The 24,369-nt window shown below is 40.9% G+C and overlaps 2 protein-coding genes across 2 annotated transcripts; one reads left to right on the top strand and one right to left on the bottom strand.

Moving 5' to 3' along the window:
• The first annotated feature begins 150 nt into the window (after window positions 1–150).
• Window positions 151–1,720, top strand: LOC122773592 (chemokine XC receptor 1-like). The gene is made up of 2 exons (XM_044032407.1): window positions 151–233; window positions 375–1,720. Exon 2 carries the CDS (start codon window positions 385–387, stop codon window positions 1,393–1,395), a length of 1,011 nt encoding a protein of 336 aa, XP_043888342.1. The 5' UTR covers window positions 151–233; window positions 375–384; the 3' UTR covers window positions 1,396–1,720.
• Window positions 1,721–20,305: 18,585 nt separating this feature from the next.
• On the bottom strand, window positions 20,306–22,499 carry neurod6b (neuronal differentiation 6b). The gene is made up of 2 exons (XM_044014924.1): window positions 22,359–22,499; window positions 20,306–22,015 (listed from the first exon to the last, which is right to left on the bottom strand). Exon 2 carries the CDS (start codon window positions 22,008–22,010, stop codon window positions 21,015–21,017), a length of 996 nt encoding a protein of 331 aa, XP_043870859.1. The 5' UTR covers window positions 22,011–22,015; window positions 22,359–22,499; the 3' UTR covers window positions 20,306–21,014.
• Window positions 22,500–24,369: the final 1,870 nt, after the last annotated feature.

A 24,369-nucleotide genomic window follows, 5' to 3' on the forward strand; every position in this document is an offset into this window, starting at 1 on the left:
AACACACACATACATTCTTGTCAAAAGTGTTACTTGTGTGTTTATAATAAAGTTTATTGTGTTGTAAACCTTTTTTTAACATTTCTTCAGTCCACCTATGAATTCAGAGAATTCACTGAATCACTGGTGTGGCATCTTTGACTTACAAGAAAGAGGAACCAAGCTTTTGCTTTTATAGCGAAGTTCCTTATTTTCCACAATACAGCCAAAGACATCTCCGTTGGAAGCTCGAGGTAAGTTGCTTTGTACTCACTGTAATTATACGTTTGTACATAAGTTTCTTCAGATGTCCTGAGAGTCTTGAATTAAATCAAAAATGCTCAATTGAAAGGTCTGACCAGGCTCAATGACATTTGTGTCCTTCTGTCTCTTAGAAAATCCACAATGAACAACTACACTATGAGCAATGGAGGGCTGAGCATGAGGGATGGGCCGATATATTTGTGTGACTTGTTTGACTTTTCAACCATCACTGGTGTGTTTTTCATTTTGGTCTTCATCCTCAGTGTCATAGTGAATGTCCTCCTCCTGTTCGTCATTTTTACTTACGAGACCCTGACAAATGTCACAAATCTCTTTGTCCTGAACTTGGCATTCTCTGATTTGGTCTTCACCTCCACACTTCCTTTCGTGGCCACCTATTATCTGCACCACTGGGTATTTGGGGATTTTCTGTGCAAATTTGTAATTGCTGCGTACTTTGTTGGTTTGTACAGTAGTGTCATTCTGCTGACTGCCATGACTGTGGATCGTTTCATTATCGTGGTGCTTCACAAATGGCCAAACAACTATGTGAGAAGGCAGAGGTGTGCGGTCGTAGTATGTGTAGCTGCATGGTGCATCAGCATCGGCACGTCCTTTGTTGAGGCTATCAATGTGAAGGCAACATATCAGCAGGATACAACAATGACATGTGAGTCTATCTCTCAAGACGATGGTTTCAAGCTGGGAGCCATTCTCCAGCTGTCACTGCTTTTCCTCCTCCCATTTGCCATCATTGTTTTCTGTTATTGTGCCATCCTCAAGACAGTTTTGCAGTGTTCAAACCGGAAAAAATACAGGACAGTAGTGGTGGTATTTTGTATCGTTGCAGCGTTCTTCATCTGCTGGGGCCCTTATAATGTTATGGTTTTGTTTGACGGGTTTGAAACCTACGAAAAATGTAATGTACAGCAAAGCTTCCACATTGCCTATCATATTTGTCTGATCCTTGCGTATTCTCACTGCTGCATGAATCCTCTGCTTTACTTGCTCTCACAAAAGTTGCGGAAACATCTGTTGCATATTTTACCCTGTCAAGTGTTGAGAAATAAGGAGGAGGAGAGAGGGCCGACAACTGTTATTCAGACTGCACCACAGAGTTCTGCTGTTATACTGGAAATGCAAGCCCAATAGACATCCACCAGTTTTGTGTCGAAATGCCGCTGTAGAACGTATATTCTTTCGATTTAACTGTAACACCTTGAACCTTGTAGTATGTACGTACAAAAAAAAAACACATTATCAATTATATCATTATACATGTTATTTAGAAACCACTTTGACTGTTTTTACTTCTTCTTTCTAACTAAAAGTTGTGAAGGAACATGAGACATAATCACTATGTTGCACAAGTTGTTTTTGCTGTGGTTGAATTTCCCCATAACAACTGTGAAACTGTATATTTATTGAGGAAAAACATTACTGTAATGAGACTTGATGGATGTCAGAGGTCTTTTTTTTAATTTTTTTTTATTGATTTAATTTTAAAGCACAGCCGGTTTGTTGTTTTTCATATCTGTGATCATTTGCATTTGGCTTGGAATTATGTGACTGGATGTTGGTCTTATACTGTATATTAGCAATCTTCCAATGAGTTTAACTCAAACACAGGTGTCAGTAACATTAATCAGGCTCCAGATTTACGTGAGCCAGATACTATTGTTCAGTTTTAATTGTAAATCACACTAAACACTTGACACTTTCACCTGTAGAAGCTTTTCATTTCCCTGTAATTATTATTATTATTATTATTATTGTTATTTAACTGCATACATGTTTCCCATATATTCTGGAGATTTTTGGACAGTACCATATAAGAAAATGAATATTTTAAATGTACAGTGTGAAGAATTCTGTGACATTTATTGGCAAAGTTGCATGTTACAGCTAAATATCCATCATTTCACTCTTCCCTTCCAAGTGTCATGGAGGAACTATGTAGCAGTTAACACCAAAACTTAATAAGATGTTTATTTTGTCCATTGTGGGCTACTGTAAGGGTTGGTGGTTCAAAATGGCAGTATTTGTATAGTAAATATAAAAGGCTCATTCTTGGATCATAAAAACAAAAACAAATCCACACAGTCAGGTGATGGGACATTTATAAGAACCTAAGTATAATTATTTCATCTTCATTTTCTACCAGATGACAATCATATCCTCTAAATGTTACACACTGGACCTTTAATATAGTTGACTACAAAAGAACTGACATGGATGGTAAATGGTGCATCTATCACACATCATTCATACCCATTGACACCCTGCCGGCAGGAGCAACGTGGGGTTAAGTGTCTTGCCCAAGGACACATAGCATGTAGACTAGTGGAGCAAGGAATCAAACCCACAAACTTCCTGTTAAAAGACAGTTGCCTCTGTGGCAGCTATAGACAGTATAGGCACCAATATGTCATTAATGGATCAAAATACCTGAAATTGCATTTGATCATGTAGCTGCGTTGATTACTTACTACATTCATGGGCATTTTACAACTTTTTATGTCATACTTTACAATTTATTTATATGTTTCAAAGGTAAAGGTAAACTATAATCCAAGACAAAATAAAAGGGTAATTTCCACCTCAAATTATTTTTTTTTAAATAAAAATAAAACCATGCTATGCTATGATTACTGTGGTTAAATAATATTTTTATAAGCAGATAGGACTGCAACCTTGTTGTACAGCGTACAGTGTGGCGATGTGCAATGACGACAGATAGATAGTGGGTATGTCTGTATTTTTTTTACATATCTTTAACTCAGGGCATTTTTTTTTTGCTTACTAGCTGCATGTCAAAAATGATTATGTGCACATCAGATGTTATATCTCTGTCCACATCTGTTTCGTCTCCGCCTTCATATGTGTAAGCACCAATTAGCCAGGCAACGCTCCCACATGGACCCACTGTAACTGCAAATAAAGCAACTCTGAATCTTGTTAATTAATTTCTCCCTCTTCTGTTTTACACATCAGCCAAGCAAAGACGGGAGGATGACCTCGTCTTATTGAGTGTTTCTGGTTGCTTTTCCAAAATCATATGTACTGTATGTCAACCCAGTCAGCCTTTTTCTTTTTATCCTTTTCGTCCAAATCTTTCAACTATCAGATAGACTGCGTTTCTCTAGAGCATTGTCAGTATACTTGAACATGGTTGAGCAGCGCAGCCCTGAAGGCTCCATGGGGGGTCCAGAGAAGAGTGTACAGGGACAGCTCAGTGGGCCACTGTAACAGCACTCATATCCGTCTCTGGGGGTAGATTAAGCTTAATTAACTAAACCATCCAGCACGCTTGGATGAATGGATACAAGTCAAGGGCAGAGTAGTCGTGGGCATGCTCGCACATTCTCTGGCAGACACTAGGAAAAAAAGGTTTTTTTTGCAAAGAATATCATTGGTGTGCTCCTGTAAGTGTGACAAAAAAAAATATTACACTGCAAACTTGTGTGTGCAATTCCACAAGCTTTGTTTTTATATTTGTGTTTATTTATTTATGTATTTCTTACATATAAAAAATACAGTACAATATGACTTCCCTTACATACATGGAGAATTGCTTAATAAAACCCAAAACCCTTCAGGAGTATGGTTCTCAAACTGTAGTGCGTGCACCGCACTACTAACCCTAACCCAGTGGTACGTGTGCTTCCTCTGATGGTACCTGGAGGGAAATCAGAACTACTGTTCCACTGTATATACCAGAGTATGTGATGTGCGCAGAAAATAAAACAAATAACAAAATAATTATTATAAATTAAATAATAATAATAGTTAGATTCACCTTATCTCTCACTCCATCTTAATCTAATTTCCCTATACCAGTGAGGAAGAGGAGGATGATGAGAGAGCAAGTTATCTTCTTGGGAAAAAATCTGCCTGCTGTGAAAAGTCTTTTTCAATATTTTCTCAGGTGCTACTTGGTATAGAAGCGCTGCTCTATACGAAATAGAGGAAATAGTATCCTGACTATCACAAGTTTCATTTCACAATCTATTCAAAACTGTAAAAAATGACACAAACAAACATAAACGTCTCATAATATTCTGTAGAAAGAAAATGAACAGCTTTAATGGGGCAGTTATAAGATTAAACCTATATTATTGAGAAGAAACAATGATGTGATCCAGTTGAAAGCCCATATTATGGAAAATGTTTGGTTTGTAATAGGAAGTGTTTTCGGAGCTCTGAAGACAAATAGAACTTATACTGGTAGACAATCCCAGTTGTTAAAGTATACTGTGGATGTGAAGCAGGGCCGACGCAAGCCTTTATGGGGCCTTAAGCTGAATTTGATTTGGGAGGCCCCCCTCCCACCACCTCAGTTTGTTTGTTTTAATCTTAGAGGGCAGTGAAATCACAGAAGTGTCCTAGAATTAATTTGCACTTTCATATCCAAAGTGAGGCACTAAGTGTGGTGATCGTGAACTTGAATTAAACAAGTAAATCACTTTAATGACTGAAAAACGTAGACCACATGCGCATCAAATGAGCAAACTTCAACTACAAAATAAAACCAAGTAGATATCTAAATATCTACTTTCTTGGGTCAGCTCTGATGTGAAGGACAGGACAGAGGGGGTTAAAGTCAGCCAGAGTAGGTAGAATAATGTTGATGATACGTCATGAAATTAAGAGTTTATTTAGTTTTATTGTTTATTAGTGTATTCTGTAAATATAAAAAAAGGGATAAGGTAAAAGATTAATTAATTGAGCATGTAGTTTTTGGTCCATCCCCCTGTCATCTCAAAACAGAGGTTATGAAACCTCAGTGAGATCATATATCTTTAGTATACATGGAAGATGAAGTGCAGGATCTTTATGATAAGAATAAAAAAAAAAAACAGAACGACCAAACAAGAAAAAAACCTCCAGCCCGCAGAAGAGACAATCTCAGGCATCTCATTTCTTATCCTCGAGTCACAACAATTTCTTTTCCCAGATCATTTTCTCAGCAAATGATGTCGTTCACTCCTGTTTTTAGCCACAAGCTAAACATCTGTTGTTGTTTTCTTACGTCTTCTCTGCTACTAGCCCTCCCTGGCCCTAACATTCACTCCCTGCTCTTCTTTTCTCCAGGGCAACTATCCTTCCTTTTTTCACATTGATATCTCTCCTTTATTTCCACTTATCTGTAACGATAATTACACCAACCATATGTGAATTTAATTGATGCCTTGCAAATGTGTAAATGTCTCTGTGTGTACCTAATGTGTGTTGCTGGTAAAGTCTTATTTCCCGTGAATCTGGACGGTGAGGGAAACGTGTGCAAATCGATTGAGTGTGTCAGGCCTGTCAAACAAACAACTGTTTTAGTGGACAAAATACGGACGACTTAATCCTCGCGTGACACACACTGGCATGTGTGACATTTCGCTAATGCACATCATCCTGATCAAATTTGTCACGGGAATAACATTTTTCAAAAGCGGATTACACTCACTGGCTGTACACATTAATTCATGTACACACACACACCTTCACACCTTTGCTTTGCTCAATCACACGAGGGTGAAATGTTTTGGGATCCATTATATAATAAAAAAAAGAATATTTTTGATAGAACCATTTGCATCCTGGCCGGTTTGCCACTGTATTTCTGCATTTCTCCACTAGAGGGGACATGGGTGAAGCCTTACTGCTCCTCACTAGCACTGAGCCACATTATTGATTATATTCTGATGTATTTTCTATATATATACTGTATATATATATACATACATATACACACACACACAGTACATACAACAGAATGACATACACATGTACATCCTATAATGGTCTCACCCAGTGTTTGGAATAACGCCGTTTAAAAGAACGGCGTTAGGTATCGGCGCTATTTTTTCAGTAACGGGGTAATCTAACTAATTACTTTTCCCGTCGTTACAGCGCCGTTAACGTTACTGGACGTAAAATGCGGTGCGTTACTATGCATTGATTGAATAAAATGCGTAATCCCAACGCACCCCTGGCTCACAGCTAGTGAGGAGGCGGGTTAATAACGAGGTAAGCGATTATGATTGACCAAGGCAGAGTCACGTTTCACGCATTCCAGCACACACACACACACACACACACCAGCTAAACAGAGAATGATGAAGCAGCAGAGATGGTGAGTCAGGATTCCGATGTAAAGTTGGCATTTTCATTGTTTGTGGCGATAAAATCACTTCTTCAAGTTCATTTTGATCAAAGGCAACAACGTACATGTAATGTGTACATTACATTATAAAAACTTTGTCGACATCTGTTGTAAGCAATTCTAATTTAATGAAGCATCTCACAATGGCACACACATCTACATAGTTAGTTGCCAAAAACACAGATTATTGGGAGTTTGATTTATTTAATTAAGAATAAGACTACAGAGCTAAACACACTTTTTTGTTGTTTAAAAGTGTACTTTTGTTGTCTCAGGTTGAGAGAGTTTGATTTAATTTGCTAGAGTTAAATGCACTTTATATGGTGTAACTGTTTACTTTTCTTACAAAGATAATACTTGAAGTGCAGGATAAACATCTTGCCGTCTGTCGACGTGCAATAAATATAGAAAGTTATGTACAAACATCTGTCTGTTCTACTCATTTCAACTGACTTGTGAAAACTACACAAAAAAAATCCAAATTCTTTGACATATAGCAACTTTTTTAACAGTAACGCAAATAGTTACTTTCCCTGGTAACGAGTTACTTTTATTATACAGTAATTCAGTTTCTAACTCAGCTACTTTTTGGAACAAGTAGTGAGTAACTATAACTAATTACTTTTTTAAAGTAACGTTCCCAACACTGGTCTCACCAAATAAAACATTAGCCCCCACTAATTCTTGGCTGATATGAATGCATTTAGTTATTTACCTGTTCGACAGAACTGCTCATTAGTGCACGTTTCCACACACACATATTGCACAAAGAGCAAAATGCATCCCGTCTCTGCATAATATATCTCACACCATCACATCTCTTTCTTCGTTATCTTTGGGTCGCCCTCTCCTGCTCATACCTGCTGTTGTAAGACTGGGAGTCAGTGGTTAACTACCAAAGAGACTTAATTAACAAATTCAACATCTGGATATTCAGACTAGACTTCCTGCAAATTCTGAGCTGGTCATTTGATGTAACAAACAGTGTGTCCTGATGTGGTCCCCCCCTCCCCCCTCAATTTTTACCATCTGGCTTTTTATTTATGTTGCCGAAAAATAAGTATTTCATAAATATACGACGGGTTGAATATTACAAATGATATCACATCGACTCACACAACTATCTCTCACTATCTCTTTTTCAACAATATGCAAATCACCATCAAAATCTAAGCTCAGAATCTCTGTCCTCTGAAATTTTCCTAAATCCGCGCTTTTTTTTTATGGCCAAAAAAACTTAGTTATGGCCAAAAACTTAGTGTGTCTTTGGTATCATAACGGGGCATATATGTATGTCATGTTTGCTGGTAATGGAGAGGAAGAACCCAAAAGCACAACAACGAGGCACGCAAGTTGCAGAGGAAAAGGCCGTTTCCAGGGTCCAACAGGCAGAGTCAAAACCAGAAGATCTTTCACAACCATGCAAACAAATCTGAAGTCCAAGAAATGCAAAACAGGAGCAGAACAAAGAGGCTACTTGGAAATGCTGGCGAGCTTGGCAAAAACACCAACACAAGCCAATCTGGCTACTATATATACACTGAGGGACTAATGAGCAAATGGACTGCAGGTGAGGAGATGGGCGGGGCAAACCAGGTGAGGGTAATGAGTTGATTGCATGGCATGGAGGAAAGGCGGGGTCTGAAATGACAGGAGAATTAGTGACAAGACATGGAAACAAATTTAAAAGAAAAACAAACAAAGAGTTAGTGTGACTATGTTTACCTTTGTGATAATGTAAACAAGAGTGACAACTACATGAGCAACTGATTAACGGCCAATAAGTGGTGTAACACCATTTTATATTTCTCAGTACTTTCAGCAATTATGTTGCCTGTTATAATATAGAATTTCAGCACATAGGGTCACACCTGGTCTCATAACAGCCTACAAACATTCTGCATTTTTGTGTATTTTGTGGAATCACAACATAAAACAGACATTAAATAAAAAGAGACGCCCATACTTGTAATGTATCACAGTTTAAAATCACAGTCAACGGTCATGGGTTCACAGTGTTGATTGTTGACGCCTTTATTTCAAATTAAAACCACATTACAATGAACAAACCAATTCTTTAGCATGTTACGTGGCTAAGAATCAAGAGGATGCTTGAGAGGCCTGATGCCATTTAAGCTTGGATTAGTTAAACCAAAGAGCTTAGACATTGTAATAAATTATTGTCCACATCTGTTTAGAATCACTTATCATAACAATACAGTGCATGTAACATAACGCATGGAATTAAGGTGTGTCCATGTGTATTAAATACATAACATAGCACAACATAACATGCCCGTTGCATTGGAGTCAAACCTACTTTGCATTACAATGAATAAACATGTTTCGCCTGATTGTCCCAATAAGAGCTGGACCTCCAAACCTGGCACTAACTCATCAGCGCTCTACCCAGTAAGCTGATATCCAGACCATGCTTTTTTGGCTTACTCGTCCTTATCCTCAGGCTTCACCAGCTGCCGTCTACCTCCAGCCCCACTCCACGCCTGTGATATGTTGTCCTCTACACCTCGACCCTCCTCCTCCTCATCCTCATTTGTAGGTGCTCTATCCCCCCCACCCCCCCTTTTTTTTTTGGCCGTAACTTTCCAAAAAAGGTGAACAGAAATGATTTTCAATAGCGCCGTGCATGACTAATGGTGGAAACATGTTAAAATCATTGCAGAAATGTCCTTGGGAAGACAAATGAATTTTCAGCAGAATAATTAACTTAATTAACAAATTTGCATGCATATTCATCAGGGCCATTGAAGTCTTTCCAGCTCAGCTTGATGAACGTTGCTGTGTAATAACCAGCTCATTTACATTCTGCCATCCACTGCCATTTGTGTGGATTATTGAGAAAAGGCAATGTGAGCGAGCGTGTGTGTGTGTATGTCCATAATATATGCTCACACTTTCCTTTTTCCCTTAACATGTCACTGAGAAAGTTTGATGAATTGATTTGACATACTGTTTTGTGGGATATATTGTACATCCCATTATTGGGAAAACGCACACACACACGTGTATGTGTGCCCTACACCCATATCTCCTTGCACCTCCACCCCCCACCCCTCTCTTGTGGGCAGTTCTTGGCACCAATCCTGAGTCGTAAACCCTCCTGGGTCGCCAGACTGTGCGTTGTTAAAAAATGTGAGGCCCTCCGTACCCCCCCTCCCCATCTCTGCAGGGCAATCTTTAAAGGCAGTAAGGTGTGACGGCACAGACTGGCAGCTTGGCAGCCATGCCCGAGGATACCGACACTCCGTCAGCCGTGAACGGGCACCATCGCATGGGCTCGCCTAACTAATGCACTCACCGTACATGTGCCTTTCTCATGCCTCATCTGTGCATTCAGAGACAAAGGAATTCATTAGGAAATTTCACATGGAGTTGTTTGGTGGTTTTCCTGGAATATAGTTAATTGGGAATTTCACACAATCTAAGCCGGCAATTTGGGAGGGGATTATCCAAATGAGTTTGGAAAAGTGAATTACTCTCACTTGATCTGGTTGGGGCAAGTTATTTTTATGGAAGCTTGTACAGGATATTTCTCTAACAACAGACTCCTGGTTCTTGTTGTGGCTTTTTTTCTCCTACCCTGCAGTTTGAGTGCAACTTAACCCTGTTAAAAAGAGTCTCTTCTCAGCAGGTCGCTCACCAATCTGTCAGAAAACTGCTGCACCAGTAACGTTATCCTGCCAACGTTGAAAAGGAATGCAACGCAAATGTTTTTTGCACCTTTAACATATGCAATATGGTGCGCACTGTCCTGAGATTATGCAGGAGCAATTATCACTTTTATTAAAGAAGAAAAAAAGCACCTGACACATGAAAACTTGTGATATTCAGCATACTTTTTTTTCCCTTCTTGCGTCTGCGATACTTTCTCCTACGCTCTTTATGCAGACATATGTGTGACACTTGAAGCTGTTATCATGGCTGGAAGTGTGAAAGAGAATTGTTACAATAATATGCCGCTCTTGAGTGTTGTGACAGGAAAATGCTTTTCAAATTCAGAATTGGCATTTTCAAGTCGCGTCTGACACCACAGCGCTGGTGCTCCATACTGATGACAGTGAAGCCAAGTTCACACATTATTTACTCCAGAAACGCTTTGATAGATTCTATGGGATTAAGTTATGCGATAAAATAAATTCCACTCTTACTGGAAGAATTATTGCGTTTTTAACGACACGTTTTACTCACATTTATTGTGTTGTCTGACCCTCTTTGTTTTGAAGCTTCCACTGAAGCAAGACGAATACAAAACACAAATGGACCATTAAACTGACCTTCAAACTGGGCTGTATGAAAATCTAATGGCTGTCAATGCATGGATGAGGGGATTTACACAACTACAGCTTTTCTCCCTCAAGTGAAAAATATGAAAGCTACACACATCAGATGCTCGTTTTCATGATCCGCCGTTTTGCAGCGACAACAAGTCTCGCGGCTCCAGTGAATGAATCTATAAAAGGTTCGATCACAGAGCATGAAAGGAGAGTTTGTTGGACGGACAAAAACAAACACAGTCTCCCCTGCAGACTTGTTTTGCTGGCGTCCCGGTGTGATTGTCACTCTTTCCATTATAGCCGCAGCACATTATTGTAAAGCTTGTGTTCTGATCAAGGCAAACACACACAGACACACACACACACACGGTCCTGTTCTGTTCTATCAAAGACTTGGAAAATAAAGCAACACCTGGATTTTCAGTGGAGGAATGAGGAGCGTGCCTTCCAGACAGACACCGTGTCTTTCTGTCTGTTGTTTCCACAAAAGTCAGCGTCTAAACTTGGCCTCATCTGGCAGAAAATAGAATATTGTAACTTATAAACATATAAGCAATCTCTCTTTTGACGGGGGGGCTGTGTTTGACGACGGATCCGTTTGATGGTGCAGTTGATGGGAAAGTTCTGAAGAAAGTCCCAAAGCCTCAGAGGAATTTGATTACCTCCATCCATTATCTGCACAGTGAGCAATCGCAGGGCTCACCATCTGTCATCCGTTTCATTTGCATCGTCAACACCTGCCCTGCCTGTTTATGTCTTCACATTTTTGATAAGCTGCCTTTCATGGCGGAGGAAAATGTTGACTTTTTTCCCCTCTAAATACGTTCATTCCACGAGTTCAAAGAACATATTGAACGCGAACAACTCGGTTTGTGTCTAATTGAATTTGGAAACTCTCTTTTTATGACTTGATGTAGGCAGACAGACCGACCGTCAGACAGACAGATAGATAGATAGATAGATAGATAGCAATGTCCTGTCTTAGCTACCAATGTTTTCTTTTACCTAACTTTAAGCTAACAGATAGACAGACGGACAGACAGGCAGACAGACAGACAGAGACAGACAGACAGAGAGATAAATAGATAGATAGATAGATAGATAGATAAATAGATAGATAGATAGATAGCAATGTCCTGTCTTAGCTAGCAATGTTTTCTTTAACCTAACTTTAAGCAAACAGACAGACAGACAGACGAACGGACAGACAGACAGGTAGATAGATAGATGGATAGATAGATAGATAGATAGATCACTCAGTGTCCACATCAAACCTCATCTTCCTGTTTATAACCAACACATTATGCTGCATGCGCTCCCTCCCTCCCTCCCCCTGCAATCCTCCCCCATCCATCCATCCCGTCTCCCATATCCCCAGGTGGTGTTGACGGCTGCGGGGCCCATTAGCGACAGAATTCCTGCCTCCAGCAGGCCATGCGTGTCCCGAGTGACATATTTTTGGACCGGCACCAAGAATCCAACCCTCCGCAGACAGCTCACTTCTCTCTGCAGTCATCACAGAATGTGCATATGCATGTATGTGTGTGGTAAAGAGAGAGAGAGGCCTTGTGAACACAGTATGAGTCCCACAGGAAATGCTTGAAAGGCATTATGGGCCAGATTGGTGATGGCGCAGAATGGACCAGAATACTAAAAAGAAACACCAAGATATTCTACAGTAGACAGCTCATACATGGATAAGATGAGGCTCCTGCCAGGTCTGGACATTTGGTGGATTCGTAACCACCTCAACAATCTTCCACTGCATGTCTTACAACTGCTGAGAAGTCCTTCATGGAGGAATTTAATTGGAATTTGCTGATGCACAGTGTTGTTTGTTGATAGTCTGTGCCAGATGATGCTTGTGTACCAAATTGTTTTTTCCAAACTGCTCATGTACAAGCAGGAGAAAGTAGCTCCAAAGAGTTTTTTTTTCTTTTTCTCATTAAATTCTTCCACACATTGCATGCAGTGCAAGGTGCCATGGCAGTCGCGAGGTCATTCGAATCGATCTACACAAGTGATATTTGATGGTCGATGGAGATTCTTGTTAATCGTGAACGGGAGTTATTATGAAATAAGTTAAGAAAGAGCTGTTAGACCTTTAAGTATAGATATTATGAATGGATTCTTTCGCCATACTAATAGATAGTTAATTATGTACCTAATGACTCCTCACAAAGCGCTGTATAATTAGTCTAGATGAGCCGAGAAAGTTCCTACTTGTTCTTACATGTTTAATGTCGGTGATTTCTCATTTCCAAATGGGAATGTGGCTGATGGTGATGTAGAAGTGATATAGCATTAGTCTCTGCGGGGCTACAGATAGCTGCTGATGACCATTTGCACCTGAATCTATCTACCTAGCTACCTTAGCCGCCTACATACCGACTGCACCGAAAGCCTGCCCCACACTAGAGGATTTTCAAATCTGAGTTGATTTTTAAAACTGTGAGACGACAACTCTGTAAACGATTTTCAACGTTTTCATTCAAAGTAAGGACAGACTGGACGATCCAGTCAAGACACAGGACCACACACTTGACGTTTAATCAAATGATTTCAGGGAGGAGACTGCAGGGACTTGGGATCTCGGAATACTTCAGAATATAAACAGACATGCAGGTGGACTGTCAGTGTCATCAGTTAATAGATGTTTTGTGCTGAGAAACGCAAAAGACTGTGGATGAAGTCATGTCTGAGAAGATGGACTCAAGTCAAAGGACGCAACATCCGTGTCCCGCTCAACTCACTCTCATTGGTTATTGCGGCGTTCTGCTCACGCCCCCCAGTCACTGCTCAGTCGTAAATATCAAACATGTTTATTAATACTTACAATTTGAACTCTGATGCGTTCAATGACAATGACAGCCACGATTGTTGGAAAGGATCAGGAACCGAACTCTGGCCAATACATGGACTCTTTTGAACTGACTTATCTTGAAGTTAAATTCCTCTTCTGGGATATATCAGACCAGGCCTCTTTCAGAACTTCCCAGACGTCTTCTTTATTATAATTTGTTTTTCTCTCTCAGTCCCTGATCGCCTGTGTTTTATCAACTGTTGTTCTCTTCATGCTTGAGATCGCGGTCATGCTGAAAATGATAACCATTGCCAACCAGGCACTTTCCAGAAAGACTGGCAAACGTTTCCTGAGAGCAGCTTGAATGCCGCATCTTGAATATCCAGTTTGTTTGCTGATTTTCCCTTTATCTCAGCAGCCATTTTGTTTAAATGAATAAATACAGGCGCCGCCAAAGACATCAGGGTTACACCTCATTTAGGTTTCAGAGGGGGCCTTGCTATTGTTCAAGTGTAAGGGCAGGTTATTGCACAAGAGAGTCACTGGAGTTCATTGTACAGGACATGAAGAATACAAAACGCCAAAGGCAAAAATTAGAAAAACATTAAAAGAAGACTTGTGGAAGAGATGCACCGCTACCAAACTAGAGGACAAAACAATCTGGCAGAAAGGTGGACTGATGACCCGCTCTTTATGTGGAGGTTGATGAGGAATAGGAACCAGGTGTGCATCGTCAGCTGACACACACACACACACACGGGTCATTTCTGAATACTTTAACCAATAATCCTATATAAACACAATAACATTGGTTAAACAACAAACATAATCGTGGCCTATAAGACTTTTGCGCAGCAGTGTAATGCAAGCACGTTTTCATTCAACGCGCTCAATTGTGAGAAGTGAAATTTGCCAGTTTTCAGCAGCATCTGCACTCACAGACAGTGGATGTGTCATTTAGTGAAAAACATGTAACCGTACACAAACCCATGACTCAAATATATTCATCAGCGTGTGCATCACTGCCTCCAGCACAGAAATGTCATGTTGTTATTGTTCGGATCAGGTCAGTCTGTGATTTATCAGTGATGCTACAATTCAGACACAAACATGTGACTTGTGAGGTGAACTTTAACGTTTTTCTTTGTTCTTATAGTCAGACAACACCAGATTAATGAGATGAGTGCATGTGAACACACACGATGATGACACAGTAAGGAAAGTTTGAGTCATTTGACCAAACATGTTATGTGTGTTTATTTTAGGAACTGAAGAGGAATAAAAAAACAATCCCTCCAGGTCCAGTTTTGTGTGCGGGACAGATGAGTTTTATTCGTTGTGCAGTGGAGACAGAAGGCAACACCAAGGCAGTGCAATTCTGTCTCCACTGCACGTTGAATACAGCTCATGTTAACCAGCCACAGGATTTCAAGTCTTCTTCTGCAGGACTAACAACCAAACACAGATATAACTTCCATTGTATGTCATTTAATCATGTATTAAACCTATAACCTGCAATGAAATCATTGCATTCAATATTGTATTCTTTTTTCTTATAATAATTGTTATCTTTCATTCAATTTGCCTGATAATTCTTCAAATGCATATTCTTGTTAGGTTTTATGAACAAAAACAACAAGTCAAATTATGTGTATAAAAAGGCATGAAAAATAAAATCCAGGTCCACTCAATCAAGATGGTTTGGAATTGTTGTTTTTCACTTGACTTTTCAGTTTTGTATCAGACTCAGCTCAATTTTACATCTATATGTTAATTGAATTGTGATGACATGTCATCTGTGTCATTTGATTTGGTGTTAAAAACAAAGCAAAAAAACACCAGTGCGTATCAGCTTGCGCCTTCGTCAGGGTGTAGTGACACATTGAGACAAAGAGTGAATATAATTAAAAAAGGTGTGCCCAAGTGAGGGGAGGTAAGATTAATCTTGGCCTCTAGGAGCATAACGGATAAACACGGATGACGTGTCATTAGAACATCAACATGTAAAATTTAAATGGTCATATACTATCTATCATAACACTAACCCAACTGAAAAATCTAATAAAACGTTCACTTGATTTTTATTTTATTCCAATCCTGGATTTGGAATATTCATGCATTCTTTTACCCATGAGCACCAGTGGTTTGAAGGACACTCCTTCTGCCAAATGTTTTTTCTTTCTGTCTTCTAATCATGTTTAAAACCCAGATAGAACTGATTCTGATTCACATTTTGTTAAGGCAAAAGCTGTGAATCCTAAAATGTACTGTCACACACACACACACACACACAAAAACAAACAAACAGAAAAGTAAATGACACACAGCAGATTTATATTACAAATTGTCTGGATGTGGCGTGATACAGAAATGAAGGTGTGCTGTCTGTCCGTCTGTCTAGTAATCGACAGTCGACAGTGACGACCAGATGCTCACATTCACAGTCGAGGGATTTGAAACCACCTTACCCAGTAGCACAGTCTGCCCTGAAATAGGGTGTTGCTGGGGTGTCAGAGGATCACACCCCCTTTATGCTTCCCACCTGCTCCAGAACCCACTCTATACTGTGTCTCATGTCGTGGCCACACACACTTTTCCTCTCTCTCTCACTCACACATGCATGCATGCATACACCTACTCTGACTACCATAATAGACAAAGAGCACAAAGCACAAAGGTGATGTAGTGACAGATGCTTCTGTCACATGCTTAGCATATCTCCACCTCCAAAATAGTTCAACTGCAGGAGTGGATCTGCCTCCCTCACTGCACTGAGACCATCTCTGCCGCGATTCATAACTCATTAATTTCCACTTCGTCTGACAGATAAAGGCAGCCCCCTTAAACTGCAATCCTTCACCCAATATTTATCCAATCTGACCAAATATTGTAATTAATGCTTCCTCTCCTCTCCACTCGCGTCTCCTGCGGGCAGGCCAATACATCCCCCATATCCATGCCTTCCTCCCACCCTGTCTAACCTCTCGGTGCCAAGTTCACAGATAGAGAGAAAGTACTTCCTGCGAGAGGCCTGGGCCGGCTGCCAGAGAGACTGATCCACCAATCTGACACGTTAATGAGATCCTGGCCCACAGTACCAGGGTGTCAGGCCTCCTCCACTGTAGCATCAGCCCTGCCATGACCTGCAGCACACACACACACACACACACACACACAGATACATTTACATCTCTACTCATTTTGTTCACATGTGCACCCACAGAAATATGAACACACACACACTCTCTCTCTCTCTCTCTCTCTCTCTCTCTCTCACACACACACACACACACACACTCTCTCTCACACACACACACACACACTTGGAGAGGGGGTTCAGCTCCTTAAATCTGTCTAATTAAAACACCAAATCCCTCTACTCCCTCACCCACCAACACAGTCCTCACATCTCAGCCCCACACACACACACACACACACACACACACACACACAGCCTCACACCACCACCACCCTCCCTCCACCCCACTGCCACCACCCCCCGATTGGGAGAAATGATTATTAGGAATTTAATGGGAACGTTTCCCATCCCACACCATCTGGGGCTTGGGAATGGGTAAGAAATTTGAGGATGCTTGCCGACGTGGCAGGGAACATTATTTTCATTTTTTTTTTCTCTTGACTGGTGCTCAGCTTTTTCAGATACTGCAGTAAAAAAGAAAAAAAGAAAAAAAAGGGGTTGCTCCTGATTATAATAAATTACCATAATATATCACAAAATAAAAAATAATACATATGAAGAGGAATCCGTGTCATTTTAAACTTTTTCCCAACTTCTTGACGTGATCGTGGTGTTGTGCATCTGAAACTTATGTCTCCATGGAAACGTTTGTGTTTGTTTTGCACTAATTATGACACAACATCTCAGATTGCACAGGCACCCCTTGTATATCCTCCGCTCCTGTCCTTCACCTCCCACACAGTGCTGGGCCATATGCTCTCTCTCTCTCTCGTATTCCTTTCTCCCCTTTTCTCGATTTCTCTCTGTGCCCCCCAAGCTTAATGAGCTGCATGAATGTAGGGGTACGTGTACACATTTGACCCCTTGCTAAACTGCTGTACGTCGCCCTGTGGACCCTGTGGGTGTGAAACCTCCTCCTCCATGTGAGGCCCCCAAGAGGGATTTGAACCCCCCCAAAACACACATGTGCTTACATATATGCACATGCATGCACACGGCAGCGTGGAGGAAGAAAGCATTGAAACTGAGACGGATCTCAGTGAATGGGACAAAAAAAAAGGGGATGGGGGAGTGAAGGATGCATGGGGGGGTTAAAGAGGTGCTTTAAAGGCCCAGAGGGACCTCCAGCAACCTGGTCCTCCAGTTTTATGAATAGACGGAGGAAGAGAAGGATGACTGAGGGAATGAAGACAGTGAAACAGGCCTGGCCGTTAGAAAAAATTACATTTTCTGATGTCACTGGAAAGTGGAAACACACAGATCACAAAAATCAACATTTATTTTCAATATATGAATCAAATCAAATCTAGACACAGTCAGAAATGATTAGCAGTTGTGTGGATGACATGTATAGAAATGGATGTTTAATTGTGTAATGTACACCACAAAAAAAACAATAGATCCATGTTTTTTTCCAAGAAGTGTTTTTTAATCTGAGGCCTCTCTTTGTTCCCCCCTTGTGTCCTATCAATACAATGCAATAGACATGTCAGTGGTGATAATGTAACATCACTTTATTACAGCCTCACAATGTGATGAGGATGATTAACCGCTCCTGATCATCATTAGTCGCCCTTTTTTGCAAAAAACAATATTAATCAATATCTAAAGTTAACTTGCTATGCAAACACGTTCTGTTACGTGCAGGAGACATGACAATGAATCCCCCCCAACACACACACACACACACACACACACACACACAGAAGATATTAGTTGTCAGGTGTCACATGTAATTTAATTAGCACATTTGTTATTGTTTGCAGAGGTGAACTTGGCTTTCTAAACAAATTACTATAGATCGACCAAGCCCCCTTTTTAAAGTCAATAAAATTGCAAACAGGCTGTCAGTGTCTTCACGGGCAGGTGCTGAAGGTTATTACTGATGAGGACAGAAATGACTGCAGCACTTCAGCAGCAAGAGATGAACGAGCTTCTCTGCAGAGACAGAGAGTGCACTTTTGGAGTGATGGAATCAAAACGTGATTCATTTTGGTGTTTAGATGTGTGTGTGTGTGTTTGTGTGAGTGAGTGAGTGAGAGAGAGAGAGAGAGAAATCCAAAAGGTACAAACTCCAATAAATGAATTCCCCCCTCCACACATCAGTGTCATGTCTACATGTTACTTGTGCTTTATTTCTATCATAATAAAGTACACATTTTGTGCACTTTATTATTATTATAACACACAATCATTTAATATAATCCATATGTTCCTGCTTGTTTTTGTCATTGTTTTTTCGAAATGACCCAAAACCTTCTGCAAATAAAAGGCAAGAAGAAGAAGAAGAAGAAGATGAAGTGATTTCGTCCATCATTCAATTCATTCAGCTTCTCTGCAAAAATCCTAAACAGAGCCCGGAAAAGTCAAGTCGCCAAAAAAAGAGAAAGTGATTTCTGTTCTGGAGCCAGTCGACGACGCCTCTCCTTCCAAATCACAGCGGAGCTCCTGGGATTAACACTTCTCTCCCTAACTGGGAGCACTGGGATCAACTGTCTGAGCTCTCTGGCTGACATCCAACACCTCGTGGGCATTTGTGACACAAATCAGCCACCTGATCAGATGAAATTAAATCACATCACACGATTTCGGAGAAAGGATTTTAAAAAAAGAAAAGAAATAAAGGCTGATCGGGGCTTTGCAGCTTCACAAACTGTGCGTGATTATTATTGATTACAGTGTCTTTAACATGTTGTTTTTCTTTAAATAAAAAGATACCGTAAAGTCTTATTCTTCAGCACGTGCATCAGGAACAGGCCTCTCACAAGTTATGGGCCATTTTACGCGATCCAATGTCTCAATAAATAAATAAATAAATAAATAAATAAATAAATAAAATGATGCCCTCGGCTTTTGTTTCCCCCTTGTCTATATTCTACCTTGATTTATTTATTTTTCGAACAAGTTTTATACGCGACAAAAAACATCACGAGACATAAACACATTACTTCACGAATATTTCGATCCATAACGAGTTTCCATGGTGTGTGTGTGTGTGTGTGTGTGTGTGTGTGTGTGTGGGCAAAAAAAGAGAGATACATTTCGAAATATGGTGCAATAACCATCCATCATTCGGGTAAAAGTTACAAAATCAACAGATTTTATGTGAGTACAGTCACCAACATTGTGCAGGAATAACATGAAGTGCATCACAGTTGCTCCTGTGCAGCAGCAGAAGCGAGGACAAGTGTAAAAAGTTCACATCAAACAATCCCAAACTTTCATTTCGTTGCATATAGACGGCCACCATCTCCCTTTTTAAGGCATTTTATTCTCATATACTATTATTATTTTTGTTTGAGTTGAAAAAGAATGAAACATGTTTGTTTTTTTTCTCGTTTTTTTGTTTTACTTCCAACGCTCAGTACACAATGAAACATAAAGAAACTTCTGAACGAGTGGAAATTCACATAAAAGGTCACACTGTTGTGGTTGAATTGTACAATATCATTTTTCTATAATAATATATTATCCACATTCAAATCGACGGACTCGGAATAAATAAGCTGAACTAAATCAATCAATTAATAAATAAATACATTTATACATTCACCTCGTTACCACACTATTTACTCCAAATACAAATGCATTTAATTTATCTTGCCCCAACTTCCTGTATTTAATTCATCAGATGACATCATCATCACCAGGTCTCCTAAACACGTGCACGTCTCTCCAAACTGGATCTTTTCTCATAATTAATTTCGTGTGATTGCCACCGTTTTAATTAGATATTCGATTATGAGAAACGCCTTGAGGAAATAGACATATTTCATTTTTCTTTTTTTATTTATATAAGCAAAGATTTCATTTGGCTGCCTTGCATAGCTCAGTTGACCTTTATTGCCAACAGACTGAATCGCTGAAGTCCAATTATGGGTCAGAAAACTTCAGAGGTGAAGTGAACACTCCACCGTTGTTTTTATTAACATCATCATTATTATTATTATTTTGCAACGGGAATTAATTTAGTAATATACAATTATAACCTCCATTGTCATGATATATATACCATGAATTGTTTTACACACGAGATGTTTAATAAGATTTTCTGTGACATGGATTGTGATGCAAATGTCTTCGTTTTCCTGCTTTTTACCTCAAATCAGACACAAATTCAGAATAAAGAACAAAGGAAATCAACATATATAATTTACAGGCTTTTGCTTTGTTTCAAAGGAAAAAATAATACTGCATTTAAAATGATAAAATAGGCATTTTTGTCGCTGTGCATCTGTGTGTCTGGAGTTTGGTTCCATTCTGCGGGGGGAGAAAATTGCATCGCTTCTGAAACTTGAACTTTGTCCAGCTGATTGATTAATTATGGAAAGATCCATTAACTTCCCCTTGTGCTTGGAAGGACTGGCTGCGGACGTGCAGATCGTACGGGAAACGGGCCTCTGGGGAGACTCGGTACATGGAGTTGTGCGCAAGAGCCGTGCGCCCTGGCGCACCGCAGTAGCGCACGCCATAGTGGCTGCCTTTGCCGTAGTCAGGCGGTTCCTCGTGTTTTAGGGAGAAAATCCCGTTGAAATTCATCGGGGGACTCAGCTGGCCGTCGAAGTGCGGGCTCCCGCTCTCCGGGGAGGGGTTCTCGAAGTATGGCTCGTAGGCGCCGCTGTAGCTGTAGTGCCGGAACGTTTTGGCGCCGCTGTCCAAGGTGCTGCTGCTGTGGCCGGGGGGCGTGTTCATGTCTGTGCCGGGGTACGAGTACATGGCATCGTAGGGCGATCTGCCAGGGAACATGACCTCCCCGTTTTGGTCAGTGAGGAAATTCCTGGCGTTCAGCTGCAAACAACCCGCCACCAAGTTGGTGGTGGGCTGTGATAATCCTTTGCACAAAGTCTGTACGAAGGCGAGGAGGTCCGGTCTCTTCCCCGCGCTCAGAGTCTCTGACAGGGCCCAGATGTAGTTTTTAGCCAGTCTGAGAGTCTCAATCTTGGACAGTTTTTGAGTTTTGGAGTAACACGGGACAACTTTGCGCAGGCTCTCCAGCGCGGCGTTTAAGCCGTGCATCCTGCTGCGTTCGCGGGCGTTGGCTTCCATGCGCCGTAGTTTGGACCTATCCTGCTCCTTGCCGGACTTCTTTTTCCGGGGCCCCCGCTTTTTAGGAAGCCCTTCCTCGTCCTGGTCGTCGTCTCTTTCGTCCTCCTCTCTGTCGGAGATATCGTCCTCGGCCTCCCGCATCACTGGCCTGTCTGCGTTGCGCTGTCTCTCGTGCTCCAGGCTCTCAGGTAAACTGTCACGGGGATAATCGGCACCAAACCGCGGCTCACACATCATATGGGGTTCATCGAACGGCAGCGTCAACATATTTCCTGTGCGATCAAAGCAGAGACAGGATCAGACTACATACACAGCGACGTCTTTTCAAGGTTGTCACTTAATTACCTCGTGAATGGTTCCTCCTCCCGAGAGGAAGAGGAGCAGACAAGTGTAAGGCCAATGTCACAGCTTGTAGCACTTTCAATGACAGTCAACTTTATAGTGTCTTTGCATTTATTCCAATTGTTTTGTTAGACCTGATAGTGTAATTATTGTTTTGATTATTATTCAAAGTGTATACAACAAATTCATTCAGCATAACTACACGAAACTCGTGATCAAATGTCGAAAGACTGAGGAAAATTTCACAAACAAGTTGATAGAAATCATACTAACCTGCGGTCAGCGTGCACCTCGCATGGTCCCAAATATCCTCAGTGAATGTGCGCTGCAGCGTCTCCTCTTCTAAACCTCTAATTAAAGGGAAAAGCTGAATCTCTCTCTCTCTCTCTCCCTCCCTCTCTCTCTTTCTCTCTCTCTCCCCCTCTTTGAGGAATGACACTCATGCCAACAGCGGGTACCCATGCCATCTGCCGCTGACGTCTTGTGGCAGCAGAGACCACGTGCTCAGTGTCCCGTGGGACCTCCATTCCGCGCCGATCATCTGGCAGCTCCGGTAATGGGCACCGGGAGGCCCGCGTTTACAGTCACAAACACAGACCGGAGAGGGATAACAACGAATATCGGCGCCTTCTTCTTCTTCGTCTTGTGAGAAAGATGAATTAATGTATGAATTTTCGTCCTGGAACAATGGAGGGGAGGGCGCGCGCGGCAGAGTTCCTCAACAGGTGAAATGAGCAGAAGATGGATGGATGGATGGATAGATGGAGAAGAAAAAAAATAGATAGCTAGGAGGGGGCAACCAGCTTATTTTAAATAGATAGAAAAATAAACAGCAAGTCAAGAGATTAATAAATAAAATAAATAAATGCATTTCGGGACTTTAAGTTTGGGACTTGAAAACTTGTGTCTTCCTATTTGTACTGTTGCATAACTGTGAACTGCGTCTCATCCTCCACACAGAGGGAGGCAGCAGGAGGCTTAACTCTTCCACAAAGACCTTCCCTTGATTAAATTACATGAAATTAAAGCAATTATGAATGAGGAGCAGCAAATAAGGAGGACACAAAAGGCACGTCTGGACTGACAGAGGATTGAAAATGACACAGTATACTCCAGTGATGTAAATGTGATGTTGAAGGTCTCGCTCGGACAGCTCCGGGAGCCTTTATCACAGCTCAGCATACAAACATCAGAGGTGATGTCACAGTGAATATACAATGTACACAAATGTGATGTCACAGCTTCAACGCTTTAACACATATCAGACTATTGTCAACAGAACAATACTACAATGTGTCCCATAAATGTTATATATAGAAACGACCGAGCCAGATCAGACTGCTGATTTACATTCTCACCACATGTGTGTTGGATTAGCTTTAAAATGACATTGAGAGTTTGAGTTAAACAGTGCACTTTAAGTGTACCAGAATGAGCAGAGAGGCTATTTTCCATGCGTCGTCCCTGGACAGATGTAACACTGTCAACCTAAAAACAGAATATAAAATTGTGCAACATTTCTCAAGTATGCAGAGCAATAAAGCAGAGTTGACAATATGGTAATTTAAACAAAATCATTATTTTGATTATTGATTTGAACCCTATCTGTAATCTCACGTAATATGTGTCAGTGAGAAATAAAAAGCAGCACATCTTCACATCTATTAAGCCACGACCGATTAATGTACTGATAGATATTTTCTGTATAAAATAGGTTGATAAATTCCACCAGGCGCCTTGAATGCTGAGGCTGGGCATACCAAAGGAGTGTGCACAGTGCTGCTACCTCAGGACCATAGACATTAAGTACACCCCACGGAAAAAAGGCCCAGTGGCAGGCTGCCAAATCCACAGTGGGGCACAGCTGGCACTTGATATGGGTATATGCCCTCCTCAGTTATGTGGAACGCACACACACAAGTGCACACACACGAGCTTGTGCCTGTGAATGACCTTGTTGCAAGGAGAATCAATTAATGCGACTTATTCTCTCTGTATTGGACATTACAAGACATCGATCAGCGGCGGTGTGGCCCGGCCGCACAGCCTTGGTGTGGCGTGGTGATTACACCTGGGAGTGAGTTTAAAGCGTCGCTCGGAGATGGTGCCGACGGTAAAGTCACACTTTCTACGACAGTGACAGCACTTCACTGCAGAATGTGTATATGCACCAGGAGTGTGGATGGTGTTCATGTGCACAAACACACACACATACTGTACATGTGTACAGACCAAAATAAAGGAACGGGGTATAAAAGAAATACACTTCCTTAATCTCAGCCCC

This window comes from Solea senegalensis, linkage group LG1 (assembly GCF_019176455.1).
Source record: "Solea senegalensis isolate Sse05_10M linkage group LG1, IFAPA_SoseM_1, whole genome shotgun sequence".
In the NCBI taxonomy this organism is placed as follows: domain Eukaryota; kingdom Metazoa; phylum Chordata; class Actinopteri; order Pleuronectiformes; family Soleidae; genus Solea; species Solea senegalensis.